This window comes from Thunnus maccoyii, chromosome 8 (genome assembly GCF_910596095.1).
Source record: "Thunnus maccoyii chromosome 8, fThuMac1.1, whole genome shotgun sequence".
Classification (NCBI taxonomy): domain Eukaryota; kingdom Metazoa; phylum Chordata; class Actinopteri; order Scombriformes; family Scombridae; genus Thunnus; species Thunnus maccoyii.
This window is the reverse complement of record NC_056540.1, coordinates 9,929,440-9,956,187: the sequence shown is the minus strand read 5'-3', so window position 1 is coordinate 9,956,187 and position 26,748 is coordinate 9,929,440. Positions and strand designations below refer to the sequence as shown.

Sequence of the window (26,748 nt, the reverse complement as noted above, 5' to 3'; positions counted from 1 at the left end):
TTGGTTGGATTTGGTCTATTTAGAATTGGTTTGTCTAACTGTGTTAAAAAAAATCCTGGACTTTCTTGCTATATAACATTTTATCAGCTAGAATCACTCCCCTTTTTCAGTTATGGTTTGATCCGACTTTTGCAAAGAGCACCTGTAGATATTAATCTTTCAAAAAAAACCCAAACTGTTTAGATTTTAGTTATTTAAAAGATATTTAGGTAAGCAGTTTGCAGGCGATATCTACATGAATTACCTGCACACTTCACTCTAGTGTAACTATAGATAGATAGATGGAGGTGCAGAGGGTTAGGTGGTCAATGTCACCTTTTCTAAAAGCCTACTGTAAACTGGATTAGTGATTAGTGCCATGTGGCAGTTTTAAGAAAATATGGATGAATTATATTCCTGTGTCACAAAGGGGATTCAAATTCAAACTCATTTTAGTTATAGGTTATATCAAATACCGGAAGGAAGTTGCACACTGATAGTAATGATCTCCTCATGCCTGTCCTCTTGTTCAACACTAATGGGAATGAGACATTTAAATCAGTATTTTACATCAGGATCTTTATAAAGGACACCTCAGTAGAAGGGAGGCATTGAGACTGAGGCTTGAGACCACAACTTAGGGGCTGTCTCGTTTGATATAGTGGCTAAAAGTCAACTTTACTTTAAAACGAGCTTTTTAGTGTTCCAAATAGCTGAGACTTTTAATGTTGTCTCTCTTGGCGTTTCCTCCAGCAGCCTGTAAGCGAGGACAAACCACAGCAGTCTTAAGATGTAGTACGTGTCAGTCGCCACTGGGTGTCAGATCCTCAGCGGTGTATCTAACACTGGTATTGTGGCCGCTAGGTGGTAGCTCTGCATCAGGATTTCCTCCTCCCAGGTCGTCGAAACAACAAACCGAACTACGGAGCAAGCGGGGTGAGAGAACGTCCGAAACCGCCTCTGACCGCGACTTTTAAACTCTTTTTACAGCATTGTATTGGGATTCAGACGGAGGCTGAATAAGAATAGTAAAAGTTACGGTTCTGCCGGGACTACATTTCTCAACAAGGTAAGTTAGCTGTAAAATGGCGGAGAGCTATCTGGAAGTTAGTTGATTTGTATTTTGCTAGCCGTGTCGCTAGCCAGGCTAGCTCCAGATGAGCCCAGAGCGCGGATGTCTGCCTGTACCAAGTCGCGTCGCTAGCTCGCGGTTCATGGCTACTTCGGTTGTTAGCACGCTAACGAACTGGATTTTTGGTACAGTAGCGCAAAATATCTAGTTCGTAACCCAAAGAATCGTTTTATTGTTTAAAGCGACTTAGTTGCACTTTATATATTTGTAAACAAAGTGTTTGTTGCTTATGCAATACGGTGCTGGAACTCCCGAGGCAAGATGGAGGACGCAAGGACGTGATGTTTTTTTTAGGTAACGTTAGCAGTAGCTGTTAGCATAGCTAATCGGTGGGAGTTATTCTCAGCTCGTTAATTGTCGCATATCTAATACGGTCATTTGCTTTGTCTTAAGGTGAGCACTGGACACGGCTTGGATGTAGATAGAAGGCAGTTATTGTCCTTGGAAACATTGGTGACTAGGGTTATTGTGTATTAGCTAGCTAATATTAGCTTGCGCTAGTACAGTAGAGCTTGCGTTGTTTTGTTATTATGGTCCAACTACGATAGCGTTAGTAAACGCTGGCGTGTCCCTTATATCTGACAAGAATGCATTATACAGGCCCTTCGTCCTTCTTGTAAGGTAAATCGCAGTGTATTTGCACTGAGTAGCGCATGCTTACTTTATCAAATATCAACCAGAAGTCAAAATCCTCGGTTGCTTAGCTAGTGGCGCTTAGCACCAGCAGCGCACCGGTGTCAATTTTGACAGGAGCCGGCGAAGAGCGTAGCCATGTCGGCGATGGTGGAGGGAACGGAGCCGGTAGTTTGTGGCTTAGTTGACTCGCATGAATCCACACTATTGGGTTTTACAATTTGGTTCTGTGTAAGATCGTCTAGTCTAGCCTCGCAGTAACAAGTTTATGAGATACACTGACCGATTTGGCGCCACTTTTTCAGTCAACACCCCTAGAATCTCGTCGTCTTGTCATGCAGTATCCCCCCACTATCAAGGAAATAAGCACGCTAACGACTTCCTAACCTAATAAATATCACAGTTAGTTTTAAACTTTCTAAGTCCTACTACCTCATATATAATACTGTTGTTGCATGGTTCTTCGTAGACTGAATGTTTTGCTGGTGTGGATAATTTTACGTCGATTATTCATAAATTCATTAAAAATAGCTGGATAAGACCTTAAATTTGGCATGTGTGCTATATTTGCAGGTTATTGTGAGCGAGAGGATCTTTAGACTAACGTTACATTGGATTTATAGCCGGCAGTTTTACTGAAAGTCCACTCAATACCCGTAAATGCTGTTATACTTTTAGAGTGACACACTTATATGTCATCACTACGTGTGGTAAGACCGAAAGACGCACCCAGAGCGGGTACATGATGGGTGGAGTTTATATTTGCCTTTCAAGACAGAACGGTTATACCTGGGGTGCTTTTATTGGCTTCCTTGACTGCTAAGGGAACATGTCCTTTTTTCTGAATTACGGGCAAAGTAAGAACCCGAAATTTCAAAAGTTTTCCTTTGATGTATGTGCCACTAATCCACACATCACAACCATGCAATAGTTTCTCTGTGGCCTGCAGTATCTTGTTGATGTTGATACTGTCTTTTGATTGGTTCAGATATGTATGGGGCGGATAGGGCAGTGCCATATTTGGCCATTGAGGAAGACACTCCAATCTGCCTTGCATGACGTTGTCTGTAAACCAAGGGGAGCAGAGAAAGGGAGGGAGCCAATGGCTAGATAGCTGAGCAGACAGGAGCATTTGTGTACGCCCCCTGTTACCATGTGAAGCATTTTTTTTCTCTCTGAATGGCATCAAAGAAACATTTGCTCACTACAGAGGATGTGCTTTCTGCAAACATGTACACAGTAGATGTTTGGTTTTGTGGCATTTATTGTTTGTGCTGTGCTGAAATGTGTAAGAAGTTTGTATGTTTGGTTCTCTAAATTACTGTTTCACATTCCAGGTCACATGCAACCTTGCCTGTCTGGTATTTTCTGAGGATCTCAAGCCAGTCATAAGTTGAAGTTATCCAGAAGATGTTACAGAAATGATAGCAGCACCAGAAATACCATCAGAGTTCTCCTTTACTCAGTAAGTGCATGCTCACACTTTTTAAATTACTACTAAGGTTGACGTTGATATGAAATTTCATACTAATATCTGCTTTTATCTACCAGGGATACAGACACCCGATTCTCTTCAGACACAGACTTCTCTGAGGATCCCGATGGAAGGACTGCAAACTCAGCTAAAGGAAAGGTAAGGAAAACACATTTGACTCTTTGCATTTGGCCCGTGTCAGGACATCCTGTTTGAATAAGACAGTATTGCGTCTTTTTTGCAGTTATAGATATTTGTATTATGTATATAAAACTTGCTTTGTCTTCTCTTAATGTCTGCCCTGGTTCTCACACTGTATTTTTCATCATGTCCTCTATTCTGTTGCAGGGCGGAAAGAAGGGGAAGAAGGCAGCAGGGGAGAAAGGCAAAGGAGGGAAGGGAGCAGGCCGGATAAATGGCCACCACCAAGAGAATGGCATGGAAAACATGATGCTGTTTGAGGTGGTGAAGCTGGGCAGGAGTGCAATGCAGGTATGAATGGCAATATCCGCACTGTAAAAATCTCTTTCACTCACATAAGAAACGGTTACTCTGCAGTCTTTATTCATTTTTGATATTTAAATTTGTCTATCCCTATACTCCTGTAGTCTGTTGTTGACGACTGGATTGAGTCATACAAACATGACAGAGATGTTGCGCTACTAGATCTCATCAATTTCTTCATCCAGTGCTCAGGATGTAAAGGTATGTGTGTGTTTAATTTATCCTACTGCATGATTGTCCCTTTTAAACATATTGAGGAAAATTGTTGAATCCGTATGTGCCCTACAGAACCACTCAAACATATGTTGTATTCTTTTTTCTTTGAGTTGGTGTGCTTGACCATTTAGTAAATTGTCTTCTAACCAACATCTCTGTGTTTATCAGGTGTGGTCAGTGGAGAAATGTTCCGCAACATGCAGAACTCTGAGATCATCCGACGAATGACAGAGGAATTTGATGAGGTAACTCTACTTTTTCCAGTACAATCACTACCATGATCTTTTGATTTTTCCTAAGTGTCATTTTAGATTGAATAAAAAATGTGGAATTATTTCATTTGCCAAGGAAAATAAGACTTATAGGAACTCTTTTCACTCTTAAAGAACAACTAATTGTCCGAGCATTTCATCATTGCTTTTGCTGATGTCCTTTCTACTGTGGCCTTTGTAGGACAGTGGTGACTACCCTCTAACTATAGCAGGGCCCCAGTGGAAGAAGTTCAAATCAAGCTTTTGTGAATTCATTTCGGTGCTTGTGCGCCAGTGTCAATACAGTATCATCTATGATGAGTACATGATGGACACAGTCATCTCCCTTCTCACCGGACTATCGGACTCCCAAGTCCGAGCCTTCAGACACACCTCAACACTGGCAGGTAAGTTGAAGTGTGTTTGTATGGATGTGTGTGTGAGGTACAGTTGACTGTCTGTGCAGTGAATTTTCAGTTATCAGCCTGTTCTGTAAGCACGCAAGAGTTGGGAAAAGCAGTCAGAGATAGGAGGGATCTTGGGTCATGGCACCCCTGGGGCAGTTTTTACACTACATGATAACATTTTTGTACCCTCACACATTTTAAGGGCTTTGTTCTTACATACTGAGTGAGAATTATTGAGTAGAATTGAAATTAAACTGCAGACATATTTTAGGAAGAAATATGAATACATCAGTATAGCTGGTCAACAGCTTTCTCTTAATTGAAGATTTCAAATTTTTTGATTTGCAGTAACTACTTGTTCTTGTATATATTACAAGATTTAGTTAACTGTGAACTTTATATGGGCAGCACATTTTACGTTTTCACAGAAACTAATTTTGGCTAATCAAAAAAAAAATTCTGCGGTCTTATCAATAAAGAATAGAATCGCTAATAAGCCACCAAACACCTGTGGCACACCCACACTGGTGTTTTCACTTAATTTGCCTGATTATACATCCTTTTATCTTTATTCCACAGATAAGAGTAGGACAGCTTACACCTTTATCATTGGCTGCACTTGTTATATACTGTACACAAGGGTGCTCAGGCTTCATCTAAGCAGTGTATGTGGATTTATAACAAAGTGCCAGTGGCACCCGACAGAAGCAGATCACATGCTCTACAATAACTCAAGTCATGCAGAACACACAGCCAATATTGTTTATGCAGCAAAATTGTACATTTTACAACAGTCTGTAATTGAGCACACAATATTCATGTATTCTTCTCCGTCTATGAAACCATGTTTTTTCTAACCTGCAGCTAAATTGCACTGATTGTTAGTGTATGGAGTTTGGTGACCTTGTGTAATTTCTAGCATAGTTGTATCCTTTTGGCTAATTCTGGCGCATTTACAGCAATGTTTATTAATGTGCAGTGTCCCTGTTAAATAAACAAATGAAATAAAATAAAATCCAAGATCTAATTAGCCAAAATAAACGTTTTCTTTTTAATTTCTCACAATTCATCAGCCTTTAAGGGCTCTGGTACGTTTACTCTGTGCTGCAATTGAGTTACCTAGAGACTACATTTTATTCAGGGGCTTATTTATGTAGCATGTCATTGACACTATAGACAAGCCCAATGTGGCAGGACAGGTAAATACACACACATGGTGTTGTAAGCCAATTATTAATTCTATTATCACATTAATTAGTTACTGTTATCTCTTATGTTTTGTAACAGCCATGAAGCTGATGACAGCCCTGGTGAATGTAGCTCTAAACTTGAGCATCAACATGGACAACACCCAGCGTCAATATGAGGCAGAGAGAAATAAAATGGTGGCTAAAAGGGCCAATGACAGGCTGGAGCTACTCCTGCAGAAACGCAAAGAGGTAAGAGTGGCCACATGGCATCTTGGGGGGGGGGGGGTGACAAAATCGATTTACATAGGAATCGTGATTCTTATCTTCTGTGATTCGGAATCAATTACTGATTCCAAAATTCAATTTTTCTGTGTCGTTAATAATATGTTGACAAAACTCAAGTGCAAGGGCACCTGGGCGGTGTATGGTGCGCACACACTGGAGTTAATTTGTAGTTCATATTCAAAAATGCGAGCGGTTGGGCACATTTTGAATAATTAGCTAAGCAATATTTGTGAATACTTGTTACTCCATCGCTCAGAGCCTAAAGTTAGTCGAGCAGCAAACTCCAGCGATAATTCTGTCCACAGTCTGTTTCGTTCCAAAAGCCCTGTGCCTGTACAGCGTCTTGGATAACGATGGCTTTCCCTGGTACTAGCGTTGCAGCAGAGAGGCTACTCTCCTCTGTTGGAGATGGAAGTTAATAACACAGCAGACTGCTCCTCCTTCTTTCTCTCTCTCTCTCTCTACTCTAAAATACACACACCAACTTTTGTTTCTAGAAAAAGCATTTAACCAGTTCTGTTGGTAGCACATGGAAGAAGAATGTAATATGCTTCCAGATTAATACAGTTAACTTTTTTTTTCTAAATCAAAAAGCTGCATACTCACACACTTGTGTTTTTTCCTCTTAGTCAGACAGTGACCTTCATCAAGACCAGTTAGCTTAACTGCCAGTTACGTTTCATATTGCAGCTGAGTAGACTAAGAACATAAATGAATGATTTGGTACACAGTAAATTAGAGAAAGAGCATGAAACTACTGCCCCCCTTTCTATTTATTCAGTGAGAATTGGTTTTGAATTGAGAATTGATGCTGAGTCGAATCGCTTAGATGCCCAAAAAAAGGTATTCAGGACAGTCCGATTGCCAGGGTAGGACATGAATAACTGCCAAATGCTGGTTATTTTGAGCAGTGATGTGTTACCTTTTATCAGGTTCATTAGCGATGTGGCATACTACAGACTAGACAAAAGTTTTGCCTAAAGTTGGCAGAAAGTTGCAAGTCAACAGACTCTTCATGCAGTGTGCTCTCAGTAATATGTATGCAGTGCCCTCTGTTTATGTAATATGCTCTTTTTGCTTCAGTAATTGTGGGCACTTCTCAGTTTTTTTTAATCAATATGTAAGACAGCTTCAACACCCACCATATTAGTTCAGCTTATCATTAGGTGGCAAACGGATAATAAAGGAGGTCTTGCATGTTGTTCATCTAGCAAAACAATGTATTGTATTTGGCAATTAACTAATCTTTTAAAAAGTGTTTGTTATAAAATAGGAGTAGGTGATTTAAAGTACGATACTTGTGGTTATCCAGTGTGATTAAACTTGTCACAGAGGAGAGTTTTCATACAGGTATATGTTGTAGAGCATTAGCAAGCTGAAATAGCTATTAATGAGAAGGCTGGTGATTCCTCCCATTCACTCCCAGATCTTGGTTTTCCCATCTTGTACTGAGTCTGATGACACAAGATAATAATCCTCACATCCCGCAGGAAACATTCACAACCCATCCCCAAAGTAACCTGCATGCAAGACAGTGGTCATTGAATGCAGGTTTTTAACTGTGGGTAGAATGAAATGTCAGCAGTCATAATCCCATTTAACAAAAATGAATAATCCTTCACAATGTCTTCTCAGTCCTAATGGGAGCTTTTCTTTTTGTACTTGATTAACAGTTTGAGCGAGTTTTAAGTAAAAACTAGAATTGAAATCAGCTCAGAAATGAAATTGATGAAATGTAAAAGTTCTCAACCTGCCGGGCGTTTTGACCAGGCAAACTATGAAAGGCACGTCCACACAGCCACTTTGCCATTCAGTAGTAATAGGTATGTAATATGCATAAGAGTAAATAATGGTGAATTACTCTAGCTTGTGACCGTAAATCTGTTCCATTTTTAGAGGTGCAACACCTCTGTAGGTGGTGGACCTGCGGTGACTGTGTTAGTGCTGAGTGTTATTCAGCTAGCATCGTCAGTTTATTAGGTTATATAACAGCAGGTCCCACCGGGCATCCATCTGTTACTTCACTGTGCAGCCACACCACAGCATGGTGGCATAGTTGGCTGTCACATATGTCTTATTATGTTAACAATGCCTCCTGGTCACCTCTTAGTGTAGCGTTCTGGTCAGTTAAGCTTTGCGTGTGACCGAATAAACGTGCCTATGTACTTATGTATGTTCTGCTCTTTATTTCAGCTCCAAGAAAATCAGGATGAGATTGAAAACATGATGAATGCAATATTCAAAGGAGTATTTGTTCATCGATATCGGTATGGCTACATCTATCATGCAAAAATAAAAGGCTTGATTCTGCCTGTATTGTTGACATTGCTATAGAAAACTACTCCTGTTGTTGTTGTCCTGTTTAACAACAAATGACTGTTTTAACAGTGATTCGATAGCAGAAATCAGGGCCATCTGTATAGAAGAAATTGGAGTATGGATGAAACTCTACAGTGATGCCTTCCTCAACGACAGCTATCTGAAGTATGTGGGATGGACGATGCATGATAAGGTGGGTTACGGGAAGGTTTGCTCAGCTCTTGTTTTTGTAGTTTCTGTAAAACCCCTACACACCCATGGTTCGCAAGCACTGTTTTCTTTATTTTGTGATTATATCTGTTTTCAAGACTGTGTCGGTGTGTACAGGCTGTGCTTTATTGACTGCTCCCCCATCACTCTGTCTTGGTTTTGTTGTACATGTCGGCGTAGGACAATGTAAACATTTACCATGTTCATCATTAAATGCAACCTGTTGATTCAACATAATTCCCAGTATAACTGTGCCCAACATCAATCTGAGCAGAGGTCTAATCAGCCAGAATAAGTATAAACACCTGTGTGGGTGTTGCAGGGCTTTTAAAGGCACAATCAATTTTTGAATGCACAATCAAGTGTAGCCACAAAAATTCGGAAAACAGGATTGAAACATGCTGTCATTCCAGTATTCATCAACAGGTCTAACATAAAAACAGGTGGATCTTAGTTGTTGATGCTCTCTGGTGCTGTTGTTTATTTCATTTTTTTTTGTAAACACAGGAGAAAAACAAGCATATATTTTCAACTTTAATTAGTTGATAAACCTTTTTCATCTCGGTCAGAGTCATGTTTAATTTACATGGACAAAAAAATTACTGATTGCTACTGATGACTTTAATTACAGATTGATTAAATTATTGTTTTCTAATCTTCTATTTCAGCAAGGCGAGGTACGTCTGAAGTGTCTGACAGCTCTGCAGGGTCTCTACTACAACAGAGAACTCAATGCAAGACTGGAACTCTTCACCAGTCGCTTCAAGGTCAGCACCACCTGCTGGACAACTTAAACACATCCGCTCCAACTTTATTAATTCACACTTTGTATAGCCACAAACTTGAGACTTGTGCTCTGTGGACACATTTTGATGGAATTTGACTCACTCCTTTCTAGCCAAATAGCTCATTTGATCTGTCTTCTCTCTCTCTTTGCTTAGGACCGGATTGTCTCCATGACTCTTGATAAAGAGTATGATGTCGCAGTACAAGCAATTAAATTACTCACTCTAGTCTTGAAGTAAGTGGCTGTGTTCTTGATGGTATCTGGTTAGTGCTGTTGTTGGCCCAACCTCCATGTTGTTTACCACATATCAGTGGGACATAATCTGTACATCACAGGCATTGTGTCAAGTACATGTGCACTACTGGCGTCTATTTTGTAACTTTAGTTGACTGACTCTGTGTTTGTCTTGTCTCTGCAGTAGTACAGATGAGGTGTTGACCCCTGAGGACTGTGAGAGTGTCTATCACTTGGTCTACTCAGCACACAGGCCTGTCGCCATTGCAGCTGGAGAATTCCTCTTTAAGAAGTATGTCAGACAAACAGTAAATTGAACTTATCACTGAACAGAAGTCAAAAATTGTTGTAGATCAGGTTAGGGAAGGAGGAGAAAGAAGTCAGGAAAAAGTGAGCATTTAAGATTGTTATTAGACTACACATTGTTGAAATAAACACATTCAGTGCTTATGCGTGCATACCAACAAAACAAAAACAGAGCTTAAAGTTCTCAGGCACCATGCCTGATTGATACATTGTGCACATTTCCCCTTGAACAACTTTTCTCACAAGCTCACAAATCTTTCCTTGCTTTAATCCCTGCCAAAAGCATTTGCTTTCAGCATCACTGTTATTTTCTCACATTCATTCTGGCAGTCGTTCTGTTTGGAGCTCAGAAGTCTAGATAGTAAAGTTGCTCAATGACCGGCCTCCGTTGGAAGTTGAATTTCACAAGTGGGTCACTTCTCAGCCTAGCTTATGAGTTTTAATTTTGCGGGCCCCTTGCTGCTTCTCAGAAATGCAGTTGGAGAATTATGTGTGGTTGCTTTTGTGTGATACCCAACTAATGATTAATATTCTCAAAGATTGTTCAGCCAGCGGGAACCCGAGGAGGAGGGTGCCCCCAAGAGGAGAGGCAGACAAAGCCCTAACGCCAACCTCATTAAGACCACTGTCTTCTTCTTCCTGGAGAGTGAGGTATATATTCAAAGTTTTATTTTCACACACAGGCCATAATTTCTGTCTTTACTGGCAGTATGTAAGCAATCAAATCATCCATCCTTCATTTGGATGAAAATCTCTCTTCATTAGCTCCACGAGCATGCAGCCTACCTAGTGGACTCTCTCTGGGAATGCGGTGCAGAGCTACTGAAGGACTGGGAGTGTATGATCAGCTTACTGCTAGACGACCCATTACCAGGAGAGGAAGGTAAGGCACTGACTTCTTTCCAGCCTATGTTGCTGGCATGTGGTTTGAAGACCAAGTGTGATCTAAGATCTACTCTGATTGTTGTTTTGTGTTTCTTGCAGCTCTTACAGACAGACAAGAGACGGCCTTGATTGAAATCATGCTGTGCACTGTACGCCAGGCTGCTGAATGCCACCCACCTGTTGGAAGAGGCACAGGGAAGAGGGTAAGAGTGGCTAATACACTTTGAATAGTGGAAAGATATTGGTTAAATGATAATTGAGTTTTTTTTCTGACCTGGACCTTCTTGGTATTGCCGTGGGGACACTTGTTGAAAATTGATCATTTATACTTAACTTTAGAGGTGATCAGTATAAGCTCCAATGGAGGCCAAAGGCAGTTCAAACACATCGTTCTAACTTTTTCACTTCAGTTAAAATGTTTTTAAAAGACTGTTATAAATGCTAGTTTCCTTTCCTTCTTCACTTTGTCTGGCAACTGTTTTTTGCTGAATTTAAGACATATTGGAAGATAAAAGGATTGTTTTCCATGGTTGATTGAATTTGTGAAGCATATTAGATTTTTAATATAACATAACATGTTGATAGCGGTGAATGTACTGCAATGTTTTGTGCTTGTGTAGACACACTTTTGAAATTTGTGATGCCAGTTTTAGGATAATGATGGAAACATTTTTCAGATATTCTGCTTGTTATATTACCCGTAGAATCATGGTGTTTAGAGATTTTCCCTCTGGATTGTATGTATTGTTGTGGTGTAGAAGTTACTGTGCTTAACAGACACTTTTTTTCTCAATGAGTTTAAGTGCTGGAAGCTTCCTTTAGCCCTTAAATGAGTATTTGCATGCCCAGCACTACTGGGACATGTTCCTAGAAGAAAGCTTATAGTTGAATAATTTTTAAAGAATTAAAAAAAACTTTTTTAATTCAGCAAAGGTATTTAGGAAGCACAATAAAAACCTGCCACCAGATACATGCTCCTGGTGAACTGCAACCACATCAATTATGAAATGTGAGAAACAATCAGTAGGAAAAACTAAAATCAAAGCTTAGCTTGAAACTCACCAGATATATCCCGGTGGAAAAGTAAAGATTACAAAAAGTGGAAAGTCAACAGTAGACTTTTTGCATACATGAATGCAAACTAGTGGTGAAGATAAGCTTGCATCTCTCATTAGGTGATGACAGCGAAAGAAAAAAAGACTCAGTTGGATGACAGAACCAGAATGACAGAGCTGTTTGCTGTGGCTTTGCCCCCTCTACTGGCCAAGGTACGTTATATCTACTATATGTTCTTAATCAGCACTCCTCCTCAGAGCCAGTGGCTTCAAAGGTTCATTCATCCCTAAAGAAACATTATTGATCATTATGTTGAATGTTTGTCCTACAGTATGCTGTGGATGCAGAGAAGGTGACCAACTTGTTACAGCTTCCTCAGTTCTTTGACCTCGAAATTTATACCACAGGCCGTCTGGAAAAGGTACACGTTTGCTGCTTGTCAGAGACACATTTTTGTTTTTATTTTAATACCAGTCAGATTGATTAGATAGGTCTAATTGATCAAAAGGGTTAATCCTCCCATTGGCTTGCATCACATTTATGTCAATCTTTCCCATACTATCCAACACAGCACCTGGAATCCCTGCTGCGTCAGATCAGGGAAATTGTGGAGAAGCACACAGACACTGAAGTTTTGGAGGCCTGCTCCAAGACTTACCATGCCCTCTGCAATGAGGAGTTCACAATCTTTAATAGGGTGGACATTGCCCGCTCCCAGCTGCTGGATGAGCTGGTGGACAAGTTCAACAGACTACTGGAGGATTTTCTACAAGAGGTAGGAGTGACAAAAGACACATGTTGGTACTCCTTAACATGTATGTTTATACTCATTGCCCTTTTGGAAAAGTGGGCTTTATCCACTTAAAACCAACACTTCTACCGCTTCATATTATCATCACCATGTTTGCTTGTTGTTACGCATTTTTGCATAAATCTCACTTGTGACCATCTTGTTGCAAAAGCACTCAAATTGTTGTAGTAAATTCAAATTTTGATTCATCTGCAAATAGGGCTGTCATCCTGCCTCAAACTGTGGTGATATGAGTCAGTTTACTTTTCCTTTCATTTCTCTGTTTTTTTTTTTACTCTAGCAGTAGTGAGTATAATGCACGGAGCGCTTAATTAATAAAACTAGTGTCATGTTTTCCAAAAGACCAATAAGCACAGTACATTAGTAACAAACACACATCACTATTTGAATGACACACTTTATGTGAAAGTTTGAGAAAACCTTATCAAATGGAGTGTGGAAAAAGACCATCAGATATATTTAAAGTTTTTCTGAAAACTTGCAGTTGTATCTGTTCTAGATAATTTATTCCTTATCAGATGAGTCAGCATCTTACGAAAAATGTAACACAATTTCTCTTTGCAGGGTGAAGATGCTGATGAAGATGATGCTTATCAGGTGTTGTCGACTCTAAAGAGGATCACAGCATTTCATAAGTATGATATCTTTTCTCTCTCTCTCTCTCTCTCTCTTTCTACAGTACCTCTTTCCTCTTCCATTTCATATTTCCCCTTTCTTGTCTCCTCTTCTTCTCCAGCCAGTACAATAATTTATCTGTGGTTTTATGCGCCTGGTTTTGAAATTGACTTAATTATTTAATTTCTTAAATATGTTGCAGTGCACATGATCTCTCTGGGTGGGACCTGTTTACCAGCAACTTCAAGCTGCTCAACACAGGCATAGAGAATGGAGACATGCCTGAACAGGTCATTAAACATAAATATAAACATACACACCAACTGAAATTATGTGACTGAGCAAATGATCATTTTATTACAGTACTACTGATTATTAACCTTTCTGGTACTTACTTTTGTGTGAGCAGATAGTCATCCACTCACTGCAGTGTACCCACTATGTGATCCTGTGGCACCTGGCCAAGTTATCTGAGGGCAGCTCCAGGAAGGTGAGGTCTCCTTCAGCCAACTTCACTGTCCCTTTTTTTTGCACTGCTTTGAAAATAATTGCTAAAAACTTTTTTTTGACCTTTCTTGTGAATCAGGAGGACATGGTTACCCTGAGGAAGCAGATGAGGGCATTCTGTATGATGTGTCAGCGCTACCTCACCAATGTCAACACAGCCGTTAAAGAACAGGTGACAGACACTATAACCACAAATCTATCTGTACATCTGAAGTAAGAAGTCAGAGTTTTGTTGTTGTTGTTTTCCGGTGTTAACGTCTTTTTTTCTCCTTCCTTTTTAGGCATTCACCATCCTGTGTGACCTCCTGCTCATCTTCAGCCACCAGATGGTGTCCGGAGGCAGGGAACACCTGGAGCCCCTGGTCTATTCCCCAGAGGACTCGCTGCAGTCTGAACTGCTCTCCTTCATCTTGAACCATGTCTTCATAGACCAGGATGATGATACAAATAGCACAGGTATAAATGCAAATGTACAGTTTTAGCAGTTAATTCACTTTCTGCTTTGCTCCAGTAAGCAAGTAGAGTAAATAAAAGGACAGGTTTTTTGTGCAGCTGATTGATCTGCTGTCTTTTTTTTTTCTATCTTTTCAGATGGGCAACAGGATGATGAGGCAGTGAAGATCGAAGCTCTGCACAAGAGGAGAAACCTCCTGGCTGCCTACTGTAAACTGATCATCTACTGTGTGGTAGAAATGAAGACTGGAGCTGACATCTTCAAACAGTACATGAGGGTAAGTTTGGATTTTTTTTTAATGGTCATTTGCAAAATTTTTGACTCTACATGGTGCAGTTTGCAGAAGCTTTAATCATTACAGTTGTACAATACAATACTCTCCTGCCAGTACAATAATTTAGTCAGAATGAATGTGCATTCAGTGTTTACCTGGGAGTTAGCACAGGAGCAACATGTGGTTTTTACCATATCTGCTGTTGCATTGTTTGTCTTAACACTAGACATGTAAATCAGCTCATGATCAGAGATATAAGTCTTAAGTATTGTTTTGTTGTTGTTTTTTTCTTTACAGTATTACAATGATTATGGTGATATCATCAAGGAGACCATGAGTAAGACTCGGCAAATCGACAAAATTCAATGTGCCAAGACCCTCATCCTCAGTCTGCAGCAGGTTAGTCTACATACTTTTGCTCACTCCTTATTAATTCAGTCACTGACCTCTGATTCATTCAACCCAGTTTTAAGTTATGTTGAAATAATTAACGCTAATACTTCCCTTCTGTTTCTGCTAGCTTTTCAATGAAATGCTGTCTGACCTGGGTCACGGGTTTGATCGCTCCTCCTCTTCATTCTGTGGAATCAAAGAGTTGGCCCGTCGGTTTTCTCTGACCTTCGGTCTCGACCAAGTCAAAACCAGAGACGCCATCGCTATGCTGCACAAGTAAGGCTTCATTCGTCTCTTGTTACATTGCATTGCACTTAAAATTTTGGCCTTGCCTCTGGGAACTGTCATTTTAGACAAATTACTCCTAAATACTGTGTTTCCTCTTTCCATGTTATTTTTTCCTATGGCTTTTGGAGAGGCTTAGCTGATAAATGTTACAGTTAGATTGGCCCATTCCCATGCACTTGAAGAAAGACGTTGTGTTCAAACACACTGAGGGGCAACAGTGCTATAAAGTCATCAGCAGTATAATGTATTTTCCAACAGCTTCTGTAAACATTAATTGGCGCAGTGACAAAACAAAGAAAATATTCTTTGTGCACTCTTGAACTTTTTTAAATGATACATGTTGGTTCATTGTTGCAATAATAGTAAACTGAGTGTAAAAGCACACATTCCTTGACAGTGTCCATTTGTAAATGGCCCATGCCTGCATCACGTTGTCTTTATTTCTCCCTTTTTTAATTATAAGATTATAGGGGTGTAACTGCACGTGTATTCGTCCTGAACCGTCATGGTACGGATGTTATGGTTCAGTGCATGCAGTTGTACGAGGAATATGCTTCGTGACCCAACAATTACTGCCAAAATAGTTTAATAATCCACTTACGCTGACGTGCAGAACAATAATTCTAGAGCACAAGTTCCACCCGAAACGTTTTGGCAGCACACATCTTGGCTGTAGCATGGATGTATGCCAGCCGGCTTAGCCAAGGTAGCCTGGTCACCCTGTAGCATCGCTGCCGTCAGAATGACAAACGAAACACTGACTGAGTGCAACACTATTATAGAAATATGCTCTGTTATCTCCACAGTGAAGTGTTACCACATGAAAGTCGGCTTTTAATTCCACCTTTAGTAAAGCCGTTCTGAACAATTATACAAAACAAGAAAGTAAAAGTAGTGGTTTTGTCCCTCTGACTGATATATTGTGTATGACATCATCATATTATTAATACTGAAGCATCAGTGTTAGAGCAGCATGTTACTGTTGTGGCTGCTGGAGGTGGAGTTAGTTTCAACTACTTTATATACAGTTAGATCAGAAATCAGAATAAAGCAGCTGTCAGCAGGTGTCCTGATTCCTTGCAAGAAACTGAGAAGTTGTTTTCTTTTTCCACTGCAGTAAAACTCAACTCTTTCAGTAATAGTTTTGGCCAATGAGCCATAGTTGGATGTTTACATTTTTCAAAATAAAGGACCAAAATATTATATTCTACCTTCCTTTTTTTCCTGCTGTACCAAAGATCGTACCGAACCGTGAATTTTGTGTACCGTTACACCCCTATTAGATCATAATCTCAGACATGTTCCCTGGAAACAGATGTATGCATGTTTGCTGTGTAAGCAGGAAGCTTGGGTGTCCCCTACACTTGTGCAACATGTGGGCATACTGTGTAATGGGATATGCCATGTGTGCAACGCATGTCAAAGTAATGAATACATGCTAAACATTGTGCTTTGTTTCCATCTTGTATTTTAAACGTTTAAACTTTCAAAGTTATTGTAGCATTACATTATAGTACATTGTGACACTATTGGGTGTCAAGTGTAACAGTTTCTGATGGTGTAAACGGGTGAGTTTAATAGAACTTTAGAGGTCTGTGCTCTAATGCTTACATTTTCATAATGGTAACTACTTCACCCTTGATCTCAGTGGGTTTTGTGGTTTCCTCATTAGAGTTGGCATGCTTTTCTGCTGTGCAAAGAAAAACTTTCAGAGGGAGACACAGTTGAAGAACGTTTTACAAATATTTAGTTTAAAAATTGTCTCGCATGTCTGTGAGTAGCTTTAATCAAAAAACATTTAAAAAGTAGTTGAGTCAGGCATGCTGGTGGCCTGGTAGTGTTAAACACATGTTGCATTAGTCTCCTAGGGCCAAATAAAAAAAAAAAACTACACATAGCTTCCTTAAACAAATTTCATGATACTTAAGACTTTTTAGAATTTTCTCTACATATTTTGTATCCAAAAAAATTTCTCTGCTGACATTGTCTTGTTCTGTCTCTGTGCACCTCTCAGGGATGGCATTGAGTTTGCATTTAAGGAGCCTAGTCCCCAGGGAGAAGGAGGCCCTCCCCTCAACCTGGCTTTCTTGGACATCCTCAGCGAGTTCTCCTCCAAGCTTATGAGACAAGACAAGAGGACTGTGTAAGTTTTTTCTGCGGAGCTGACGGGTGGGAGGCTACAGTGCAACAGGTGTTCGTGACAACTGGTGCAACTGTTGTTTCTGATGCGTGGGTGGTTGATATGAAGCTGCTTCTTTTTTTTTTTTTTCTTTTTTTTTTTTTACCCTCCAGCTGGAATGTGCACCTGGTTTCATGTGTAAAGTTTGTCCTCTGTATGCATGGGTGCACAAGTTTGTTCATCTTGTCTATATGACCTCCTGCTTCTCCCCAGCCACATGTACCTGGAGCGCTTCATGACGTTCCAGATGGCACTGCAGCGAGAGGACTGCTGGCTCCCCCTCATCTCCTACAGGAATTCCCTGCAGGCTGGTGGTGATGACGATACCATGTCTGTGATGAGTGGCTATTCAAGCAGAGGCTCCTCCATTCGCTCCAAGAAGACCAAGCCTCCTGCTGCTACAGCTGGAACTTCGGCAGCGAAAAGGAAGCTGCCAGAAGGTAGAGGAAACTTGGGAATCAACAAAATCATCACTAATGTTCTATAACAGGATTTACAACTTAGCTTCAGAAAATTGCCATCGACAAAATTCTGTCCAGATTGTAAAAACAGCTGCATTATTGTGAAAAGCTTCACTGGGCGCCACCAGTTTTCTAACACCACTACATACTACATGTACTACATACATTATAACCCAGTCATGATGTTACAAAAGCGATGTTGGAGCCCAGATTAACCCAGATGCGTTCCTGCCAGCCTGGCTCAGCAAGCTGAGTTGGTGGGTGAGGAGATTAAACAGCAGATGGTAGGAGAGAGTGAAATGAGTCAAACTGTTCCTCACCAATCACACGGGTTCTCTTAATCTCTGTCTGCGTGTGTGTGTATGTCAATGAGTGTTTGCTGAAAAGACATCTGGGTGCAGTGCGTGTAGAGTCATTTTCTGTACTGTATTCCACATCTTTTGAGAATATACTATCCCGACATCCCAACAACTCCTCAAAGCAGACAAAGTATAAGAACTCCTGCCTTAGTGGAAAGATACATTTGCCGGTTTTATTGAAGTATTCAATAGCACTCCTAAATATTCTCACAGTCCATGTTTTGAAATTCAACATTGTTCATAATTCATTTTATAATCATCAGTAGTGACTTGGGATGAAGTTAGGTCACTTGGGGGCAATCTTTGGCACTTAAAGCGTAGTATAAAACGCATGTTCACATCAGCAGTTAGTTCGTCTAACACTACGGCCCTTCCCTTCCAGAGGAGAGCAGCAGCAGTGAGGTGTGGCAGCAGAGCATGCAGACCCCAGTCATGATGCCGTCCCCCCACCTCACCTCCACTGCCATGCGAGACCCTAAGAGGGGTCGTGATGACAGCTACATGGGAGTCTACCCCCTCCCTCACGACCAGCAGCAGCCCCACCAACACCCACAGCACCATCAACAGACGCCTCAGCACCACCAGACACCCATGGATTACAAGTACGCACATTTAACTGTTGCATTCCAGAGGTGTAACGATGCAGTTAGCTCACAGTTCGGTACAATACGTGTCACAGGGATCACGGTTCAATGCATGCAAGATATTTTTAACAATGTTGAAATGAAAACAGACTGACTGTAGAAGATTTATTAATTCCACCTCAGACATAATGTGCAAAATCAGTGGCATGATTTCTTACTTTGTGTCATTGTTTTCTAACGGATATCAGTACAAAATTCAAATAAAAACACCTTAATTAGCCAGGCAACAAAAAAAAGACCTTCGGCAATTCAGTGTAAATTTATGTTAAAGTGTGCTGTCTTGCATTTAATTTATGCATATTAAAACAAGTACCATCAGGGGGTATAATTAATGATATTTATAATCTGATCAATCTATTGGCTCAATTGTATCATGAAATGTTGTGCCAAGTCATATGTGTACACCCCTAAACTCCATAGTCCAACATTAGCTTTTTTTCTCATTTGCTGTGTTGGCCTTTGATGCCCTTTTTTTATTTAAATGAAATATCTATTTCCTTGCATTCAAATGCTTCCTACTTCAAGATTTTCTAAATATATGTAGGCTCAGATCCAGGCCCATCATTTGGTTCAGTGGATTGCTTATTCTCTGAGAATGGGATCAGAGGACTGGAATATGAGCCAAAATACATTAGGACGGGGTTCAATGTAATTTCCCATTTGCGTGCTATTAATTTTGAGGGCAAATGGTAGCAAAACGCTTGTACTTCACAGCCTGCCAAGCCGGCTGTACTGGGACAGTGACTGATTAGTTTATTTATTCAACTTGACTTTTCATAGGCGTCAGGCCAGTGGGCCATCTATGTAGTTGTAACTGACTTCCATGTGGTATCTCCAGTTTAATCACCAAACACATGTGGACTAAAAACATGGCTAATTAATGTGCGCTTGTGCATTTAGTTCCCAGGTGACGTGGATGCTGGCCCAGAGACAGCAAGAAGAGGCACGTCAGCAGCAGGAAAGAGCCATGAGCTATGCCAAGCTCAGAACCAATCTGCAGCATGCTATGTAAGACTCAGACACACGTGCACACAGAGGTGCCTACTGATGTCTCATAATAAATATGTTTCAATATTTATACATTGCTTTGTTTGTGCAGTCGTCGCGGCACTGGGCTTATGGAGGAAGACGAAGAGCCGATCGTGGAGGATGTGATGATGTCATCTGAGGGTCGTATGGATGACCTCAATGAAGGCATGGACTTTGACACCATGGACATTGACCTGGTGAGACGCTCATTTAACTGAATCAATTGTTAACCAAAATTTGAGTGAAGTACAAATCAAAAAAATATCATGTTTTGATTTTTTTTTTTTAAAGATTTATCTTGCACCTAGTGCACAAACAAACTGTAGGGATGTCCTACCAGGCTTTTTGGGGCAAGATTATTACCAGTTTGTTATCAGAATCAAGTGATCTTATACCTATCACCAAGTGTTGTCCGTTCTTGAACATTTTGACAGAAAGAGACCAAAACAACCCTTGTAAAAACCCAACAGTTAAACTCATGAATAATTGCTTTTTAATAGATAGTAGTGGTTAATTTTAAGTGATTGATTACATTTTGTTGGCCCATCCAAACTTGTCAGTTGCATCATTATCACCTTCAGGCTGCTGCTTTTTTTCTCATTAATTTGCTGTGTTCGGGACACTTCTGGGTGTCAACCTTTGGGCAGTGGGTGTGTAGCCCCCAGTCAATAACTGCACACAGGTGTAAGGTCAGGACTCACAGTCTCTCTCCTCTGCTCTGCTCTCTGTCTCTGCATCATGGATGTATAAAGAACTGCAGGCCTCAGTGACTGAAGTTACCTTATTGGTCAGCTGGCCAAGTGTTGGAATTTCTCCATTGGCTGTCGCGCTTTCAAAATGAATCGGTGTGAGATAATGGAAGCGGAGGACAGCAGCGCAATGCAGAGTGACTATGTTACCTGCTCTGACACTCTCAGCTGCGGTGTTAAATACAGTGAAGCTGGTTAAACTTCCATTTAAACAGACACATACCAGCGTCTGTCTTCCATATCCTCCTCTACTGCCACTGTGATTGACTCTTTGGTTGACAGTGTGTCAGCAGCTGGCAGGAGAGACGCTAGTGTGTTTAGTGTTTTACCAGGACGCAAGCTTTTTATTTCTCTGACGTTTTCACATCACAAACAATGAACAACAGTATTGAAACACGAGTCTTGCAGGTAAAACATGGGACTCATGTAGCTGTTATATCAGTTTAGTGTGGGGCAGCTGCTCTGCAGGTGTGTTTGATTTGACTGTAACTTCAATAACTGGGTGGAGATAAACCTCCCGAATTTGAACCCAAAACGCTGTCAGAACTTTCATTTACAATTTCCACCGCAGCCTCCATGATCATCAACAGTGAAAGAGCCAGACTAAAGGTACATAGAGGCATGAGAGAGAGTTAAAACCCAAATAAGATCACTCAAAACACTCAATGCAGAGTGAAAACCAAGAGACATCCGCAGAGTGAAACAGATGAAAGAGCAGGGGGAGTTAACAGATAATTAGAATAGTTATAATTAGAATTAAAATAAGTTCTCTTTCAAATCAAACATCCCAAGATGTGAGTGGAAAGTATTTTTCTTTCAACTGCATTTATAACCTTTTTTTTTTTTTTTTTTGACTCAAACGTAGCTTAACCATGTCATGTGATGTGCTACTTCAGTACACTTTAAAAACAAATATTACTGGAACCATTACAGAAAATCGCAGATAAAGATTTAATATCCAGGAATTCACGTTGTAGACACTACCACTGACTGTCCCTGTAACAAATTGGCCACATTTTCACACATTGACCATACCCGGTCCAGTTATATACTAGGTTTTGACCCAGTCTTGTGTCATGACTTAGACCATGAAATATTTGTGATCACATTTTGGTTTCTGGTTTCGCTTGTACTCTCCCTGCGTGGGGAATGCCCAGTCAGTTATTCTAAGAGATGACTGATTTGTTAAGAATGCAATAATTGATATGGAGCATCTTGTGTGTGTGTGTGTGTGTGTGTGGTGTTTTTTGCATGTAATGTCAAAATGAGCAAAGAAGACAACTGAAATAATCAAAAGGAGTTGTTGGCAGGGGGTAAAAGGCTTTATCTGGTTTTTGGTTTTTAAAAAGATGATGGAACATACTGTGTTGACAGTGCCTTGTAACTGTTGGTACAACACAAGCCTTGTGACTAATTTATTTGACCATTTTCACCGACACCACAAAACCATGTATGATGAGTGTAAAGCCAGAACTAAATTTCATCCAAGACATGTCTATTTTGGATGCTTCTACTAGTTCTGTGCTCTGAGAAAGGCTCCAAATGTCATGTTGAATCAACCAGAAAATTGAACAACTGCCCTACTTTTTCTAAATTCACTCTCTTCATTGCATGAGTGATATATTCTTTCCAAATTCAGCAACAGGAGTTAAAAGCTCCAATTTTTAGTATGTGTGTGTGTGTAAGGTATATCGCAAAAAATCCATAATATGTTGTTCTAAACACTCCGTCTTTCTCTTCCAGCCACCCTCTAAGAATCGTCGTGAGAGGTCTGAGCTCAAGCCAGATTACTTTGACCCCGCTTCTATCATGGATGAATCGGTAAGGAGCATCTACTTGTCTGCTTGTAGACTACCTCTAGGCTGGTTGCGTACTCCAAATTCAAATTTCCTCTTAGACTGCTGTGCAAGATAGCAGTGTTTTTCTGGAAACACCAGGAGTGTTGGTGTAATGGCCAGTTGGAGGAGCTTGTGAGGCACAGTGAGAGCTGGAACAACTTCTCATTTCCTCAAAGTAGACAGTTACACTAAAATTAGTCTAACTCTGTGTAGGTAAACCGAAATTTGGACAGCTTGCAAGGAGTCACAGTACACGGACCAGTTGCAAGTATAGTGTTATTTTCAGCGCTGAATAAATAAAGCCGTGCAAAGCATTTAGACAAGTTAAGCTGACCAGCCTGCATGCACTGCAGCCAAATGCAACATTCCTCGTTGGTTGCAAAGCCACCATTTTTGCCTGTGTAAACATGCCAAATTTTATTTATTTCAGAGTGTACTGCCAGCCTTAAATTCTTGTTTCAACACGTCCCCACCGTAAGAAGGTTTTAGGGTTTGTTCTCACACCGAGCCTTGAAATCGAGGGCTCGTCAGACTGCATGAGTGTAGAGCACTGAGAAATGTAAGCGTGTTTTATGTCAACTTAAATTCATTGTCACAAAAAAAAAAAACAGTTTCTCTTCAGCAAACAGTGTCTTGTTTCATTAAGCTTTTTCTTAACAAGTCTGCCTCAGGTCCTTTTTTTTTTTCCACTCTGAATTACTTTTCCACGGTATTAAAAATGAAGGGGCTGTAGATGAGATTATACTATGAAACAGCAGACAGTAAGTCAGATGGACTCGATGCAGATTATTAAAAACTTTATAACAGCCAGCAGTGGTTACACAACCTTTTTGCTTGGAGCAAATCATTTACATTGTCACTTCAATTCAGCAGCTTATTTTGTATGACTTTAGTCAGACCTCTATCCACAGTTTATTGCTCTGTATTTTATTCTTAAATAGTCAGGTTGATTACTTTCTCCCCTGACATGCGTTGGTCTTAACTTCTGCAGTCATGCAACTACCCAGGTGACACCCTGCTGTTGAGACCCAATTAAATTTTTAATTTTTTAAAAAGTTTTTTTGATGAGGTGCACCACTGTTAGATGACTATATAAAGTATCTATTTTTTTTATTTGATTAATTGGTAGAAGCAAATAGTTCGTGACATTATGAATTGTCAAATAGCTAAGTCTGTATTGGATACTGTCATTTTACACCATCTTTTTTAATATCAGCAGGTCATATACCTATTTCTCATTAAATGTGAGTTTTTGTAACTATGTAACTGGTCATTAAAGCATGTTTTTTTTCTCTCTCTTCTAGGTCCTTGGGGTGTCCATGTTTTAAGCTAATATCCAGATGATTTTGACGCTGGGATAACGGAAGAGGCGCTTTGTATTTAAAGAGAATTTTAGATGCGAAAACAGATGTGTTTTCTGTAAGAAAAAGCAAAAACAAAACAAAAAAAATTCTGGCTTGTACTCCACGTGGACCAATGACAACCCACACTCAGTGTTGCTTGCTCAGAGAGGACTTTGTTTCAAATATTTACTTTTATAATCTTGGGTAAGCTCTTCCTGTTCAGAAATAGTGTAACAGGCCACTCCCAAACCTATTAGAAATGAGACATGTCTGAAGAAAAATCCATAATAGCTTTTTTTCCTTTTTCCTTTTTTTTTTTTTTTTTTTTAAACGGGGATGAATTGGTGTGTTTAACTTAAGAAACATTTTTTGTTTTTGTCTAACCCTTTTTACAATTGTAGTAAGTTACCAGGTGTGAAGTAGTAATTTATAAACAGACTGTAGTAGCTTGCTTGTACTGTGTTAGCCAAGTGGATGGAGGTCTTTATGTTTCTGTGCTCTTTTTTTCCCCCCTCCCTCTATCTCTTAAGTTTCTTTTCCCTGTTGTTGGGCCCGATTTGAGGTCCTGATAACCACTGGTGGTTAAGATGGTGAGATGTCACGTAGAATCGGATCCCTTTTATGCTGTGAAGATTCCCAGAGTCCACTGAACGCTCCACACTGTTAAGCAGTAAGTCCTAGAGCTTACCCCAAGATTTGGACCACTCCTTAACCACCATCTACTAGAGAAATGTTTCCCCTAACAATGAGCAGAGTTTTATCCCAGTGGTGCCACTGTGTGGGCTCTGGCAGAAAGCAGCTCAGTCCAAGAAATTCACATCTTTTTTCTCTTAAAATCCAGCAGCATAATGTTGAAATGGGTATCTCTACATTTTAAATAAAAGTTATATATGAATCGGTGCTGATTTTATATATGTGCTTTTGGTTTTCTTATTTTCAACTTTTCAACCTTCAGTCACAAAGTTTGAGAAATGTGTAAGTAAACTAAAAAAAAAAAATGAAAGCATGTAAAGCCATGCATCAAGGAAGATTTTTAAATTTGTATTTTTATGTTGTTTTTTTTTTCTTTTTGTCTTGATAATGTCTTCGGGTTTCTACCTTTTTTCCTACATGTAAATTAGTTTGGATAAAACTAATGAAAAGATTTGTGAAATCAGCTTTAAGGTTTTCTCAACATAAAAAGTCCTGTCACAAAATACTTAAAAATTTCAAATGTTAAAAGTGAAAGGTAGTCATTCAGACAATACTGAAGATGAGTTATTCAGCAGCGCTGTGGCAGCTAGACAAAGCTTAGATTTTGACATATATTTGTCACACACAAGTTTTAATGAAATGTTTTGTCTACTGAGGTTTTTATTTTGTAGTCATTCCATGCTTAAGCCTTAAACATGCTTGTGAAGGTCACCTTCTCTCACAGTAATCTTCCATGTCAGAGGATCAGTCATGTTTAAAGATGGATAATTGGCTTCTTAGAACATGAAACATGAGGTGGTCAGATGTAATGTGATAAAGTAGATGAACAGCCTATATGTGTTTTTGCCTAATTATTTTATGTAAGTAAAAAAGAAAATTCTTTTAAGGAAAAAGTACTGTTTATTGTTTGTTACTTACCACTACATTGGTATAAATTCTTATTAGATCATGTGTGTATATATACAAAATTTAATTTCTTTCTTTCCTTTCAGCCATTTCTGTGTTTTATTTTTTTTTTCTGCACTCTTGCCTACACTCTAAGTTGTTGTCTATTATCCCATCCTCTTTCAGTCACTCTGTTTTCTGATTTGTACTTGTCTGGAGACAGTAACTTTTGAATAAAAATCAACACATTTCCTTTGTGGCAACTATTTACTGACCACACTGACCTTAGTACACTTAATACTTGGGTTACTCAGATCCAGGCTGCACCAGATTCTTGAATTGTCCTTTGCAGATTTATGCAATGTTGGGGTGAAATTTAGTTCAGGAGGTGTGACACTAAAGCGCCAGCTGAATGAAAAGCTATTCGTTTTAACAGCAGAAGGGGGCAGTATAGACCTAGCAAGATCTAATCTATCTATTCTCCCCACAATGGCAGTGCTCTCACTGTACATGGTGTCACTGTAATATATGTATCTCTTTACCCTTGCTGCAAAGGCCATGAATATGTAGGCCCGTCCTCATGCACTCTGCATCTTCAATGCACGTATCTCGCTGTATGTGACACCTTTTACATTTGTGTTGACTATCAAAAGGGCCTGTTGTAGCAAGAGTAATGTCTTGTTCTTGCAGAGACAAAGAGCGCCATAGTTGCTGTAATGATAAAAGTGAGGACATGAGGTAACAGAAGAAAGGATGAAAGCAACACAGACTTCTGTGTTAAGTGCATGATTAATAAAGAGGAGCTTAGATCAATGCAGGCGTATTAGAATAGGACCTGGCAGAGAGCCCCCTTCATGTCCAGCCTGTGATACATGAAGAGACTCATCTATCACTACGCAAGTCTACTTGTGTCACATATCTCCTGTCAGAATAATGTACAGAGAAGCACCTCGGCAGCCCTGCTTGATTGTCTTCTGAGCTGTCAGCCCTTTTTTGTAAGGAGCTGTTAGCAGTGTTCATACAGAAACAGGACCAAAGAGAAAGTTTAGATGAGTGTATTGCTGTTGTCATGCCGTCAGACCAGTTTTATGAAAGATGAGGAGGTGTTTCATGTCCACATCTCATGCTTATGTGCCAAAACATTTTTTCCCCTTTACTTTTCTCATAATTTGCTCCCACAGCAGTACATCTGCTTGGGCTAAGTCGGGTTGAGTCGTGTTTCAGAGGGTCAGGGCTGTTTAGTTAAAATCAGAGCCTCTGCAGAGCTTCTATTTACTCCTGATAACCAGCAGGCCCTATCAGTTTGCTGTTGTTAAGACCTCAGAGAGGGTCAAGGAGGACAGGGAACTGTGATTCAC

General features: G+C 39.9%; 1 protein-coding gene across 4 annotated transcripts; it reads left to right on the top strand.

Moving 5' to 3' along the window:
- Positions 1-800: 800 nt before the first annotated feature.
- On the top strand, positions 801-25,642 carry stag2b (stromal antigen 2b). Of its 4 annotated transcripts, none has more exons than XM_042418797.1 (34): positions 801-1,048; positions 3,082-3,209; positions 3,296-3,377; positions 3,567-3,710; positions 3,827-3,923; positions 4,107-4,183; positions 4,392-4,596; positions 5,884-6,035; positions 8,265-8,338; positions 8,460-8,583; positions 9,269-9,367; positions 9,542-9,621; positions 9,806-9,913; positions 10,467-10,578; positions 10,693-10,810; positions 10,912-11,015; positions 11,988-12,080; positions 12,200-12,289; positions 12,440-12,643; positions 13,244-13,314; positions 13,497-13,584; positions 13,704-13,784; positions 13,881-13,973; positions 14,083-14,257; positions 14,393-14,532; positions 14,827-14,928; positions 15,050-15,198; positions 17,225-17,353; positions 17,603-17,829; positions 18,592-18,811; positions 19,754-19,861; positions 19,953-20,079; positions 22,375-22,452; positions 23,774-25,642. In XM_042418797.1, exons 2-34 carry the CDS (start codon positions 3,166-3,168, stop codon positions 23,795-23,797), a joined length of 3,819 nt encoding a protein of 1,272 aa, XP_042274731.1. In that variant the 5' UTR covers positions 801-1,048; positions 3,082-3,165; the 3' UTR covers positions 23,798-25,642. The 4 variants fall into 4 exon arrangements, with proteins under 4 accessions (XP_042274731.1, XP_042274732.1, XP_042274733.1 ...); XM_042418798.1 differs by having other exon boundaries at positions 803-915; XM_042418799.1 differs by lacking the exon at positions 801-1,048 and adding an exon at positions 1,163-1,405.
- The last annotated feature ends 1,106 nt before the right edge of the window (positions 25,643-26,748 follow it).